This window comes from Podarcis melisellensis (genome assembly GCF_964234715.1).
Source record: "Podarcis melisellensis genome assembly, chromosome: 12".
NCBI classification, from domain to species: domain Eukaryota; kingdom Metazoa; phylum Chordata; class Lepidosauria; order Squamata; family Lacertidae; genus Podarcis; species Podarcis melisellensis.
The window spans coordinates 53591608-53606437 of record NC_138544.1 but is presented as its reverse complement, the minus strand read 5'-3'; the positions used below and the strand labels follow the sequence as shown (position 1 = coordinate 53606437).

The following is a 14830-nucleotide window of genomic DNA, read 5'->3' as shown; positions in this document are numbered from 1 at the left end:
CGCAAGGTTGTTGAGAGGATAAAAAGGGAAGGAGGAGAACCATTGACACCAAGCTCCTGGGACAAAAAGTGGGATATAAATATAATAATCTTTCTTTTAAAAACACATAATTATCATATGACTTAGCCATGATTCCTGCATTTCAGGGGGTTGGACTAGATGACCCCTGGGTCCCTTCCAACGCTTGATTTTGTGAATCAAAGGTGCACAAAGGTGCCCACCATAATGACAATGTAATAATAATTTATATGCTGCCCATCTGACTGGGTGGTCCCAGCCACTCTGGGCAGCTTTCAACAAATGAAAGCATCAAACACAGGAAGGAGGAGGAGGAGAAGAAGAGTTTGGATTTGATATTCCACTTTATTACTACCCGAAGGAGTCTCAAAGCGGCTAACATTCTCCTTTCCCTTCCTCCCCCACAACAAACACTCTGTGAGGTGAGTGGGGCTGAGAGACTTCAGAGAAGTGTGACTGGCCCAAGGTCACCCAGCAGCTGCATGTGGAGGAGCGGGGAAGCGAACCCAGTTCACCAGATTACGAGTCCATTGCTCCTAACCACTGCACCACACTGGCTACATCCATAGCAAGCATCCCTACCACCTCCACCAAGCGCGATCACCCCTAGCTGTCCTCCTTAACTTGGAACTGGGCTGCATCAATAGGAGTATAGCATCTAGATCAAGGGAAGTAATAGTGCCACTGTATTCTGCTCTGGTCAGACCTCACCTGGAGTACTGTGTCCAGTTCTGGGCACCACAGTTCAAGAAGGACACTGACAAACTGGAACGTGTCCAGAGGAGGGCAACCAAAATGGTCAAAGGCCTGGAAACGATGCCTTATGAGGAATGGCTAAGGGAGCTGGGCATGTTTAGCCTGGAGAAGAGGAGGTTAAGGGGTGATATGATAGCCATGTTCAAATATGTAAAAGGATGTCACATAGAGGAGGGAGAAAGGTTGTTTTCTGCTGCTCCAGAGAAGCAGACACGGAGCAATGGTTCCAAACTACAAGAAAGAAGATTCCACCTAAACATTAGGAAGAACTTCCTGACAGTAAGAGCTGTTCGACAGTGGAATTTGCTGCCAAGGAGTGTGGTGGAGTCTCCTTCTTTGGAGGTCTTTAAGAAGAGGCTTGACAACCATATGTCAGGAGTGCTCTGATGGTGTTTCCTGCTTGGCAGGGGGTTGGACTCGATGGCCCTTGGGGTCTCTTCCAACTCTATGATTCTATGATTCTAGGAACTGGGGGAGAAAGCCAGGGGAACATCCTCTGGGTCGTCTTCTACTCTGGAGGTGATCTGAGTGCCTCGGAAGCCCAACATGATAGTGGGGACAATTCTCTATCCTCTTCCCCAGCTCAGAGCTTGGGAGAGCTGTAGCCCTTTCATGTACTGCTGAACTTCAGAGGAAGTTCAACTGAACTTCAACCCGTCTTGAGAACCATCAGGGGGAAAGGCTGGGTATAAATAAAAATAAACCCAACCACTGGATTGGTTCCCAGGCTCCTCTCCAAGTTCCATCCTTGGAAGGAGGACTGGACTAGAGCAGGTCCCTCTTATGCTGTGCTTCCGAGGTGACGCAAAGCACATCTGAAACCCAGCAGAGCATTCTGTGTTCTTACATGGCAAGGGAACATAGCTCAGTCCTGAAGATTCAGCTTTGCCTGCCAAAGGTCTGAGGTTCGAAACCCAGCGTCGCCAACTCCTGCCTGAAACCTTGTAGAGTTTCTGCCAATCAGACTAGACACTACTGAGCCAGTTGGACCAATGGCTCGACTCAATAGAAGATAACTTTCTGTGCCCTGTGCTATTACTACAAGAGTAATTTCCCCGCTTGCTCTGTCTTGCCCCGAATATCAGACTGAGGAGGTGTTGGTGTGAAGGAAAGCAATGGCCTGCGGTGGATTTTGGGCTCTCAAATTTCAGTGGTGTCCTGTGTGATGCTAAAATTCAGTGCCACCCGCCTCTCGCGCTCCATTACAAAGCATTGTTGTGGCGCCCCCTGCAGTACGGTGCCCATGGGCACTGCCATGGTTGAATGACCCTAAAACCGCCTCTGCAAAGGCGCCACACGTAAATGTTTGAAACTACTCAACTGTGAGGCCTTGGGGAGCAACTTGGAGTGGAGAAGTGGAGAGCAAAGAAAGGGTTAAGCCTTCTCTCTCCCAAGATGTCTCATGCTCTGAAAGACCCCTCCCGAAGCAGTTTTAATGAGGATAAGGATGCCAGGGTACTGTCAGGCTTGCTCAAGACAGAGAGAGTGAGAGCCAGGGACTGCCATCTCCTGTTAAAAGGAACCAGTGACAGTGAATTATTCTGGTGACAAGTCCTGTGTCATGAGCTACAGATGTGCCTTCATCCCTTTTTGACAAGAAGAACTTGTTTTCGCAAATCTTTCTTAACTCTCAAGGGGTGGGAGGGAGAGAAGAACGACTTCCCTGAAAATAGATAGGCCTGAAGGTCACACACAGCAATATTTCATTGGGTTTGGAACGTCTGAACCTCAAATGGAATGTTCTAGGAAGATGGCCAATATGGGTGGTTGCTGCTGCTGCTGTTTTCAACAGAGCTGGCCGACTTGTGGGCCCCAAGACATTCCTGGACTACAATGAGCAGCAGAAAATCACACCGAGTGAGTTTCTCTTTATTAACAAACAGGATCCACAAAGGAGCGTCAGCCCTAATGAGCACAGCAACTCATCTTTGTCAGGTCTTGCTCCCATGAAGCAGTTGCAGAGACTAAAGGTCCCCACCTTCCCAGATTTACCTGTGTCTCCTCCTCTTCAGGGTTTCCCCCCAAGCAATCTGAGACTATGCCTATGTGAAGTTGACTTCTCCTCCGCCCTCTTCATGCCTCTCCTGGTTCTGGGAGACCAGGGAGGAGGGGAGCTTGTCGCAGCAGGAGGGGGAGACATCCATGCTTCCTCATCAGCCTGACTCATCTCTGCCTCTTGGCCTCGCCTCCCACTATCCTGTTTCTGTTTCTGATGTTGGACTTCTCTCTGCCACAGACTCTCCCTGCTCACTAAGCCCCATTACCTCATCAGTGTGATGGCCTGGGATTCGGACTCAGAGGCTGAACCTGAAGAATCCCAGCCTGCACAAGAGTCCCCGCCTCCAGAACCAGCTGAGCCAGGGCTGGGGCCTGAGCCTGAAGGGTCCTCACCTGTGCTGGATCCTCAGGTACAGGCACCAGCTGAGTCTGCTCTGGCCCCTGAGGTGATGGAGGACCCATTGCCTGCAGGTGCTCCACTCTCAGCCCCGTCAGGGGAAGCTGAGGTTGCCTCTGGGTCCGGTAACCCTCCAGCCTCTCCTGAGCTGCAGAGGCTCAGGGCAGAGAGGCGGAGGGAACTAAGTTCCCGCAGGAGGAGTGCTTGCCTCCAGGCCAGGAGAGGCGAGTCACCTGTGGACCGGGGCCGCCCTATGCCTTGGGGCAGATAAAACCCAGTCAGCCCTAGTCCCAGGTTGTGGAAGCAACATTGTTGGTAGTCTGTTCCTGCCTGTACCCTGTCCTGCTCTTCTGCCAGAGTTCCTGACCTTGCCCGACTCCCTGCCTTGGACCCCACCTCACCTTTGATAGACAGCCTCCATACCAGACCCTTTACCTTGGACTGGACTCAGACCTTGCCATACAGTTGACCCTCGGGACCAGCACAGTCAGCTTCTGATGCCTTCTATTCCCAGTCTTCTCCCTCTGATCACTCACTGTTGTCCCACCCCCAGTCCCTGGACTCTGAGTCTTCTCCCCTTGGGGGTTCCCCAGCTAATTCTTCCCACCATTCCTCTGTGTCCAACCAGTCCATAACACACAACTCCCATCATCCCTCATCATGTTCCATGCTCTAGCTGGGACTTATGGGAATTGTAGTTCAGCCAAAGTTGGATGGCCACAGGTTAGCCACCCCTGGTTTTAAAAATAGACAAAGCCACTAAATAATGTGGTGCCTTAGTTCTGGACCAAATTCTTCTTCTGTGTCAAGTTCCTCTTGTTCCTTGGACTAGTTTCTATATATTTTGCTTCTTTTTCATTCCAAGGTTTTGATTGATGTTACCGGAGCCGCCGGCCTCATGGGTAACAAGCCTGCTCATCGCTTTCAAAAGATCCCAGCCGTTGCCATGGAGACTCCAGGCCTGCTGTTGGTTATCAGGGAGGAACTGATAAGAAAAAAATGTAACACATGTTGGTGATTGTATCTGTGGATCAGTCCCACCTCACCAGCTGTCGGTCGGGATAGAAAATATTACTTTCTTTCATGATTTGCCCTCATCAAAGAAAAGGAAAAAAAGAGGCCATTGATTCTGGCCTTGTCCTTCCAAAACTGAATTTCGGCCTGGTGTGAATGAACAGCCAAAGGGCAGGGACTGTCGTAATATTGATTTCTGCAAGCCACTCTGAGACCCATTTTTGGCTGAAGGGTGGGGTATAAATGCTATACATAAGCACATCCATGAAGCAGCTGATGGGGTGGTTTCTTCTTCTTTGGCGATCCCACGTAGCTGAGTAAGATTGTCTTCCATAAACACGGTTTTAACAATGAGTCCGTAAGTGACTGTGGAGGCCAATTCTGGATCCACATGTCCTTCCACAGTGGGAACATTGGTTCCCGGGCAGAGGTTGATCACGGTGTGGATTTGCCAAGTGTGCCTTCCTCTTAGCATGTTTCTCCCTTGCATCCTGAGTTCGAGCGTCTTCAAAGCCCATGACACCTTTGGTGAAGGCTGTTCTACAATTGGAGCACTCTCACGCCAGTGTTTCCCAGTTGTCAGTGTTTATACTACATTTTTTTAGATTTGCCTTGAGACAGTCTTTAAACCTCTTTTGTTGACCACCAGCATTATGCTTTCCATTTGTAAGTTTGGAATAGAGTAGTTGCTTTGGAAGACGACAATCAGACATCCGCACAACATGACCAGTCCAACAAAGTAGATGTTGAAGAATCATTGCTGGTGATCTTTGCTTCTTCCAGTACACTGGTATTAGTTTGCCTGTCTTCCCAAGTGATGTGTACTATTTTTTGGAGACACAGTTGATGGAATTTTTCGAGGAGTTGGAGATGGCGTTTATAAGTGGTCCACGTTTCACAAGCATACAGTCAGGTTAGTAGTACCATAGCTTTGTAATCCCACCACCACCACCAGCAAAAGTATCATAGAATTGTAGTTGGAAGGGACTTCAAGGGTCATCTAATCCAACCACTTGCAACACAGGAATCTCAACTAAAGCATCCATGACGGATGGCCAGAAGTATCACAGTGGTCCATGTTCTGGTAAGCTCCTGATCAGGAACAAAGGAACCTGCTTTATACTGAGTCAGACCATTGCTCCATCTATCTTAGTGTTGTCTACACAGACTGGAAGTGATTCTCCAGGGTTTCAGGAAGAGTCTTCCCCAGTTCTACCTGGAGATCCCGGCAATGAATTCAAGACCTTCTGTGGGCAAATCAAAAGCTCTACCCCTGAGCTATGGCCATTTCCCAGGACACGTTCTGTGAATACTGGCCTTGGATTAATCCTAGGTCTTAGTGCAGTGTTTCTCAAACTTGGGTCCCCAGCTGTTGCTGGACTACAACTCCCATCATCCCTAGCCAGCAGGACCAGTGGTCAGGGATAATGGGAGTTGTAGTCCAACAACAACTGTTTGAGAACCCTTGTCTTAGTGTTTCAGGTAATGTCAGGATGCTGTCAGCAGCTCCCGGCCGATTGCTCAGGAAAGTATAAAGACAAGGACAAGTTTTTTTTATTTCAATCTTCACAGAGAGAGGCGATAGAACTCAGCCTCTTGGATAATGGGGTTGTCCTGAGTGACTCTCCACCCCCGTCTCTCCCACTTCCTCATTCGTCACTTCTACGGATGCTGCTACATGCCCTCTGTCTTTGAGCTCTTTGCTCTCCTACTTTCAAGGCTCACTGGGTTCTGGGAGATGGAGGGTCTGGAATGCTTTCTAATGACAATGTAACAGCCGAGTGTTTTTCCAGCTCTCCCATTATTTCCCAGCTTTCCCCCTCTTCTGCCTCTCAGCTGTGACCTCCCTCAAACCCCTGTTGTGATTCTGAACTGTCTTCTTCTTCTCTGGAAGGGTCAGGCTGGGGAGGCGGCCTCCACCATTCCTCCACTGCCCAGTCCCTGACAGATGTGTTATTGCCTGTGCGCAGTTGCGTCTTGCTTGGTTTGAGCATTCCAGGCCACCATACAAGGAGCAAAGCTCTCATTTAATAATAATAATAATAATAATAATAATAATAATAATAATAATAATAATTTTTATTTATACCCCGCCCTCCCCAGCCAAGGCAGGGCTCAAGATGGCTAACAAGTAATAATAAAAACAAATTGAATGAATACAACTTAAAAACAAAATTAAAATACAACATTAAAATATTGAAACCTCATTGCAGGAGGAGAAAGGAAAAGAAAAAAAGAAAGAGGGGAGGGAATCAAATTGGCTTCAAGCCAAAGGCCAGGTGGAACAACTCTGTCTTACAGGCCCTGCAGAAAGAAATCAGATCCTGCAGGGCCCTGGTCTCATGAGGCAGAGTGTTCCACCAGGCCGGAGTCGGAGTTGAAAAGGCCCTGGCTCTGGTTGAGGCTAATCTAACTTCCTTAAGGCCCGGGAACACTAGGGTGTTGCTATTTATGGACCTTGAGGCTCTCCGTGGGGCATACCGGGAGAGGCGGTCCTGTAGGTACGAGGGTCCTAGGCTGTGAAGGGCTTTAAAGGTCAAAACCAGCACCTTAAATCTGACCCTGTACTCCACCGGGAGCCAGTGTAGCTTGAAAAGCACTGGGTGAATATGCTCCCATGGCAGAGACCCCGTGAGGAGCCTCGCTGCAGCATTCTGCACCCGCTGGAGCTTCTGGGACAGCTTCAAGGGCAGCCCCGTACAGAGCGAATTACAGTAGTCAAGCCTGGAGGTGATCGTCGCATGGATCACTGTGGCCAGGTCGGGGCAGGAAAGGTAAGGCAAATCTACGGCACAAGAACAATGAAGATTCAGGCAACATTACCATCATCGAAGTTGACCATTGTGAAGAGTGCCGGGCATTTGACGAAGACGACCTCACCCACAAAGGCAGGCTTCCAACAGGTAATGTTATCCCACATCCCTGGGCATCCTGTGAAAGGGGGGAAAAGGTCAAGTGATTAAAAGCATTGCAGGCTGAGTCAAGCCGCCCCATTTGCTCTCCATATATGTCAGAGGTGAAGAACCATTGTGTGGACAGGTGGAGTCCCCAGATCCCGCGTGGTCCCCCCGTCATGTGGAATAACGACTCAAGGCAACGTGCTATGGGATTAAATTGGCCACAACTTTATTAAATTTCAAATGTGGGTAGACCTTGGCTCAGGCATTGGGCGTTCTCCCTCCCCAGTCCCCAGCCGGGGACCTAGGGAGCATCAGGGTTATCCAGTGTGTGTGGGGGGGATGGGCCGGCTCTGGAGAACATATGTTCAAGCAGAGATATAGAGCCGCTGCCGCAGGGGAGAGCAATGACGACCTTTCGGCGTACGGTCAAAGCCTCCCTTCAGAAAACCCCTTTAACGGGGAACCCTGGTATCACCGCCACAAAGAGACAAAAGGATTCCGCCCAAGGCCTGATACCGCCAAAGTTGTGACGTTTTGCTACGGGAAAGGCGAAACCTGCCAATGCAGGGAAATTCCTTTCCGGCCCTTTAACAGCGACCTTGACGTAGCAGCGCCCGCATACCTGTGAAGAAAAGTTAACCTGCAAAATAAGACATTAACTGAGGGTGGGTAGGGTGGGAGAAGCTCTGGAGCCAAGTGAGGATTCCCAGGTAAGATCCTCCCTCTATTGTCTGGGCAGGTAATCCCTCCCCTACCTGGCCTGGTCTCCTTGGCAACGCTTCCCCCAGGTGGGATTGGACAACTGACTGAGGTAGAAGGAGACCTCCAGGTATCCCACCTGAGGGAAGGCATAGCCAAGCCTATGCTGTTGGAGCCGCTCCAGATCTAGGGGCTGCACGCGTCCACGCAAAGGGCGCCCCCCCCGTTTTAAGCGGGGAGCGGTCATTCTCAGCCCAAGGACAAACTTCCAGGGCTGCTTACAAATAATGGAAGAGGCAGAAGTGGTCAGAGCAATGAATGTAGACCCCACCTTTGTACAGCAAGCTAGTTTCTATACACATTCACAAACTCCTCTCTGTCCTTCACCCAGGGAAACAAGAGGAATTATCATAGTTCAAGGACACATTCCATCCAGGCTAAAATGCTCAAGGAGGAGGATGTGTGGCTGGGAATGGTGTGCTGCCTAGGGAGAGTCCCAAGGGCCACATAAAGAGGGCTTGAAGGGCCAAATTCAGCCACTGGAGCTGCGGTTCTTCCCCACCTCTGTTTTTTACCATTATTTCACTGCCCTTTCTCTACTGGCAAAACCCAAGGCTACTAGGAATGATGGACGGTTTGTTTGCTGAATTTGGAAATCACATTACAATAAAGAACAACAACAATAAAACAAACAAGTGCAGGTCTCTCACGTGCTGTGATTACAGTATATTATTTCCATATATCTGGAAAGACGTATCAAGCGCGGAAATCAGGGAAGCAATGAGTAAAACAGCTATATAGCTTCTCCAAAGCTCAGGATGGGTCATGGGAGGTCACAAACCCTCGGGAGAAGCATTTAGGAACGTCAGGAATGGAAACTGTACCATGTCAAATTGATTAGATGTTGTTTAGCCCCTCGCTTTCTGGGTATCGTGCATTAATCTTTCAATGAGAGTCAGCCACCCAATGTGCCCATACCAATTTGCAGTCGAAAAAACCAGGGGTTTTTCCCCAGCTTCCAGCTATTGTTGATATGGCTGCAACCATATCAGGTATTTATGAAGGAGCCAGTGAAAACAGAAATAAGAGTTACACAGGCTGTGTTGGGACCATCTGGTTCGCCATCTCACATTTACAATCGAATCCCAAATGTCACAACTGCTCCATGTGGAGGTGGGAAGTCTGTTCTGAGCATCCCCTCCAGCATTCAGATGATAGGGATGGATTAACATGAGCTACCGGCAAGTGAATTAGATGCAGGCAGGCAACCTCGTGGGCAGCAGTACTGAGAAACCCGGGTTTCCTAGCAGCAAGACACTTGACTGTCAGGACACAGTCAGGTCGCTGTTAGTACACGTAGAAGGAAGTCCTTCACGCAGCACATAATTAAAGCTTAGAACTATGGAAGAAGTGAGGGCCACCAACCTACAGGTAGGTGACTTTAAAAGAGGATTAGAGAAATTCATGGAGGAAAGGGCTATCGAAGGGGACTAGCCTTTATGGCTACGCTCTGCCTCCACAGACAGCAATGCTTCTGAATACCAGTTGATGTAAACCACAAGAGGCCACAAGTTGATGTTCTTAGCTGCAGCCGATCCTGGATCCCTGAGATCCAGTGCGTTTCTGAGCACAATTCAAAGTGTTGGTGCTGACCGTTAAAGCCCTAAACCGCCTTGGTCCAGTATACCTGAAGGAGCTTCTCCACCCCCATCGTTCTGCCCGGACACTGAGGTCCTGCACCAAGGGCCTTCTGGTGGTTTCCTCCCTGCGAGAAGCCAAGTTACAGGTAACCAGGCAGAGGGCCTTCTCGGTAGTGGCACCTGCCCTGGGGAACGCCCTCCCACCAGATGTCAAAGAGGAAAACAACTACCAGATTTTTAGAAGACATCGGAAGGCATCCCTGTTTAGGGAAGCTTTTAATGTTTAATAGGTTATTGTATTTTGATGTTCCATTGGAAGCCGCCTAGAGTGACTGGGGAATATTATTATTATTATTATTATTATTATTATTATTATTATTATTATTGACAATATGCTGAAAATTTCCACTAGGGACTGTGAATGTCCATCTATCCCCTCCAGTCTGGTGCAACGGAATGGCCCTGATCTGACATGGATCCAGGCCCTGAACTGAATCATGGGCCTTGCACAGTTTTTACTTAGGTATTTGAAACCCAATTAAAAATGCAGTTGATGGAGGAGAAGCTGTCTGTCTGCAAAGGGTACTCTTGATGACACTTCGTAAGCTCATGTATTGCCATGGGTTCTGTGAATAAGCTTCTCTATAGGTAAAGGGACCCCTGACCATTAGGTCAAGTCATGGCCGACTCTGGGGTTGCGGCGCTCATCTCGCTTTACTGTCCGAGGGAGCCGGTGTACAGCTTCTGGGTCATGTGGCCAGCATGACTAAGCCGCTTCTGGTGAACCGGAGCAGCGCACGGAAACACCGTTTACCTTCCCGCCGGAGCGGTACCTATTTATCTACTTGCACTTTGACGTGCTTTTGAACTGCCAGGTTGGCAGGAGCGGGGGCCGAGCAACGGGAGCTCACCCCATCGCGGGGATTCAAACCGCCAACCTTCTGATCGGCAAGTCCTAGGCTCTGTGGTTTAACCCACAGCGTCACTCTTGTCCTTAAGCTTCTCTATACAGGAGTCTAATTTCATGCAGAAGAAACTGGTATGCAAGGAGGTTATCCTTATCATTACAGATGTTACACAAATGACAAATGCACAGATGGCGAAGAACGCATAATGGAAAAGCGCATAATTGCAAACAAAAACTGTAAAAACAGGTTTCGAGATTGTTCTGGTCTGGGAGTTCTTTGAAGCGAGTAAGGCATTTAAAAAAAACACATTGCTATAATATCCATTCCCTGGGCGCCTCTTCTTCAATGCATGAGTTTTCCATCAGGGCTATAACATAAAAGACAAGCTTTTGGTGCTACTATTATTATTATTTTTTTATAAATATTTATTAAGGTTTTTAAAAAAGAGAATAGAATAATAATAAACATTATTGCTTTGTTTTAACAAAGTTTCATAATATTCTTGAGCTTCCTCACGTCTCCCGCTCCCATTTACATCTTTAATAATTTTTGTCAAGCAAATTATCATCTTATTTCCAAATCTATAACCACATGCTTAAATATCAATTCTTAATCTATTTTAATGATGGCCAATTATTTATAACCAAGCATCCTTCTTAGCATTCCACTAAATCGCAATATTTCTGCAGGTAGGTCTTGAATTTCTTCCAATCTTCTTCAATCCTTTCTTCTCCCAGGTCTCGGATTCTGCCGGTCATCTCCGCTAATTGCATATAGTCCATCAGTTGCATCTGCCATTCTTCCAGTGTGGGTAGATCTTGAGTTTTCCAGTTCTTAGCAAGTAGTATCCTTGCTGCTGTTGTTGCGTACATGAAAAATGTTCTATCTTTCTTTAACACCTTCTGGTCGACAATGCCCAGAAGAAAAGCCTCTGGTTTCTTGGTAAAGGTATACTTAAACACCTTTTTCAACTCGTTATATATCATTTCCCAGAAGGCCTTCACTTTAGGGCAAGTCCACCAGAGGTGAAAGAATGTTCCTTCATTTTCTTTACATTTCCAACATTTGTTATCAGACGAATGGTATATTTTGGCAAGTTTAACTGGGGTCATGTACCATCTGTATATCATTTTCATTACATTTTCTTTCAAAGCATTACATGCAGTGAAATTCAACCCAGTGGTCCACAACCTTTCCCAGTCCTCAAACATAATGTTATGCCCAATGTCCTGTGCCCATTTTATCATAGCCGACTTAACCATTTCGTCTTGCGTATTCCATTTCAGCAGCAAATTATACATTCTTGAAAGTACCTTAGTCTTAGGTTCTAACAGCTCTGTCTCCAACTTCGATTTCTCCACCTGGAATCCTAGCTTTTTATCACTTTTAAAAATTTCCTTAATCTGAGCGTAATGTAACCAGTCTCGCACTTTATCCTTCATTTTCTCCATACTCTGCAATTTCCAGTTGTCCCCATCTTTTTCTAACAGTTCCCAATATTTCGGCCAGTAGGCTTCCATATTGGGTCTTTTCCAAGCCTTAGCTTCCAAGGGTGAAAGCCACCTCGGAGTTTTATTTTCTAATAAGTCTTTGTATTTTGTCCAGACATTAAACACTGCTTTTCTGACAATATGGTTCTTAAAGGCCTTGTTTATCTTAACTTTGTCATACCACAAATATGCGTGCCACCCAAAAGCATTGTTAAAACCTTCCAAATCTAACACGTCAGTGTCTTCAAGAAGTAGCCAATCTTTCAGCCAACAGAAAGCTGCGGCTTCATAATACAGCCTTAAGTCTGGCAGGGCAAAGCCCCCTCTTTCCTTTGCATCTGTTAGTATCTTAAACTTAATTCGGGGCCTTTTGGTGCTACTATTAGAGGGGGGCAGGAATCCCCAGCCTTATTCCTTTATGGTGCTTCTGATCTGCTCTGCTTTGTGCATACCAATCCTCCAAAATCCTGGTTTAATTAGGATAATTTAAAAAGTTGCTGCTGGAATGGGAGAGAAAATTGCAAATTGACACGTTCGGTTTGCCGCGGACTGTCTCGTCAGAGTGGTGCATGCTCTGGTTATCTCTCGCTTGGACTACTGCAATGCGCTCTACGTGGGGCTACCTTTGAAGGTGACCAGGAAGCTACAACTAACCCAGAATGCGGCAGCTAGACTGGTGACTGGAAGCGGCCACTGAGACCATATAACACCGGTCTTGAAAGACCTACATTGGCTCCCAGTACGTTTCCAAGCACAATTCAAAGTGTTGGTGCTGACCTTTAAAGCCCTAAACGGCCTCAGCCCAGTATACCTGAAGGAGCATCTCCACCTCCATCGTTCAGCCCGGACACTGAGGTCCAGCGCCGAGGGCCTTCTGGCGGTTCCCTCATTGCAAGAAGTGAGGTTACAGGGAACCAGGCAGGGGGCCTTCTCGGTAGTGGCGCCCGCCCTGTGGAACGCCCTCCCACCAGATGTCAAAGAGAAAAATAACTACCAAACTTTTAGAAGACATCTAAAGGCAGCCCTGTTTAGGGAAGCTTTTAATGTTTAATAGGTTATTGTATTTTAGTGTTTTGTTGGAAGCTGCCCAGAGTGGCTGAGGGGACCCAGCCAGATGGGCGGGGTATAAATAATAAATTATTATTATAATATCATTATTGCATTCTACCTGCCACCTTCATCAATAATGGGTCCTTGTATTGGTGAAACATGTCTGAATAGCAGGAGATTTTCCAGGAGATGCTGGGAATCAAACATGGGACCTTCTGCCTGGAAAGCAGATGTTCTACCACTGAGCTGTGGCCGCTTTCCTTATGACCTAAATTTCCTTCTTGGTCCTCTGGTAATGGGCATGCAATGGCTCGTCAATACATCCCCACTGACATCCCTAGGACCGACTTCCAGATTGTGCGCACGGAATCAGGTTGTGAGCATGCGTCCCTGTGAATCAATGGTGCATTGAACACATGGGGAAAGTGAAGAGGTAGCCAGCACATTGCGTTTGCACCACATTTCTCTGCCAGCTTTAGGAACAGCACTTTCTTCTCCCAGGCTTATTCATAAAGCTAACCCTTCACAACAGAAGTGTGAAAAAAGGCTCCTCTTTCAAGTCCTCTCAATAGCATCTCAAAAGGTAACGCCGGCGCCAAGTCATTTACATAGCAAAATATTTCACACATGGGAGAATGGGTTTTTGAAAGGATGGGATCTCTTATCTGCAACTGGGAAAGGAGAAACCTTTTATTCCGTCCAAGTTGCTCGCATTATTCCCGGCTGTTGGATCGTTTATTCTGAGCTCATGCATGGAGATGCAGTTTGCTTGTTATTGCTCTCGCTTTTAACAACAACAAAATAGGTAAAGGGTTTAAAAGAACAACGACAACAAGACACAACCATGCAGAAGTTTTAATGGCTTCCAGTGCACCGGAGCTAGTTGATCAGGGTAGAGCGCTTAAAAGGGAAATCACAGAACTGGATAAAATACTGGGGTGAGGTTCACTGGATACTAACCTGATTTCCATAATGTAGGCTCCTTGGCAAACGTAAGACCATAAGAAGAGCCTTTCAGATCAGGCCATGATGAAGTAAGGGTAGCGAAAATGCAGCTAAGGAGCTCAAATCATAAACAATATGACTGACACCCTTCTTTGGAAATTAAAGCAATGTCCAGACTTCAGCATTCAAAAACTTTACTTGCAGAAGCTTATAATTGTAGATGAATTAAAACATAATATTTACAGTCACATACTTATTCAAACACGGGCTTACAGTCTGTTCTTTTAATTTCCAAACAACTGTATTTTCCTCTTTCCAGAGCTCAGCACTCACCCTTCTGTATCTCAGTGAGGCCATGCTTTGCAGCTTCTATGAGAGATTTCCACATTTAGAAACCTTCTGATCAGCAAGTCCTAGGCTCTGTGGTTTAACCCACAGTGCCGCCCGCGTCCCATGGAGTATTTAGCCACTTGCCAAATGTGGCCACTTGCCTTGGTTTCTCCAAGGCCTGACATGAATAATCCTGGCTGAGGGAAAAAGTCAGAGATGATCAAGCTTCATGCCAACAGGTATGGCAGCTTTCCATGTGTGGTTCTGACACGGCCTGGGTCTCTCACGCAGGAAGGGGGCAGACAGAGAGCTGAGAAGATGCATGGAGAGAAGGTAACATTGAGAAAGGAAAGGTGTTGCTTTCAGGCAAGACCACAAACAGAGCCAGAAACACTGTTTGAAAACAAATGACACAGGATATATTGGAGACAGCTTTAACTGCAAAGCTTGGCTAATTAAATCGGGGGCTTGGGAAGGGTGGTGCGGAGAGGCAGGCAGGGCTCTTTTTGGCTCACACAAACTGTTCTCATCTCATCAAGAGTGCTCTTGGAACAACATTTACTATTCTCTTTGTGAGTCAGAGCGACTGCTCAGCTGAGTTTCCCAGAGCTGCGGCTTGTGTGCTGCCGTTATACAACACAGGCTTTCCAGAGGTGTTCGTCTATGTATGAATGAATAAATAAAA

General features: G+C 47.2%; 1 protein-coding gene across 8 annotated transcripts in view; it reads right to left on the bottom strand.

Moving 5' to 3' along the window:
- Positions 1–14830, bottom strand: part of ADCYAP1R1 (ADCYAP receptor type I) — a 146129-nt gene that overhangs the window by 64633 nt on the left and 66666 nt on the right. For all 8 annotated transcript variants that reach the window (XM_081882484.1, XM_081882486.1, XM_081882489.1 and 5 more), the window contains exon 4: positions 7007–7114. In XM_081882484.1, coding sequence (XP_081738610.1) covers positions 7007–7114 — 108 coding nt within the window. The remainder of the gene's footprint in view (positions 1–7006; positions 7115–14830) is intronic.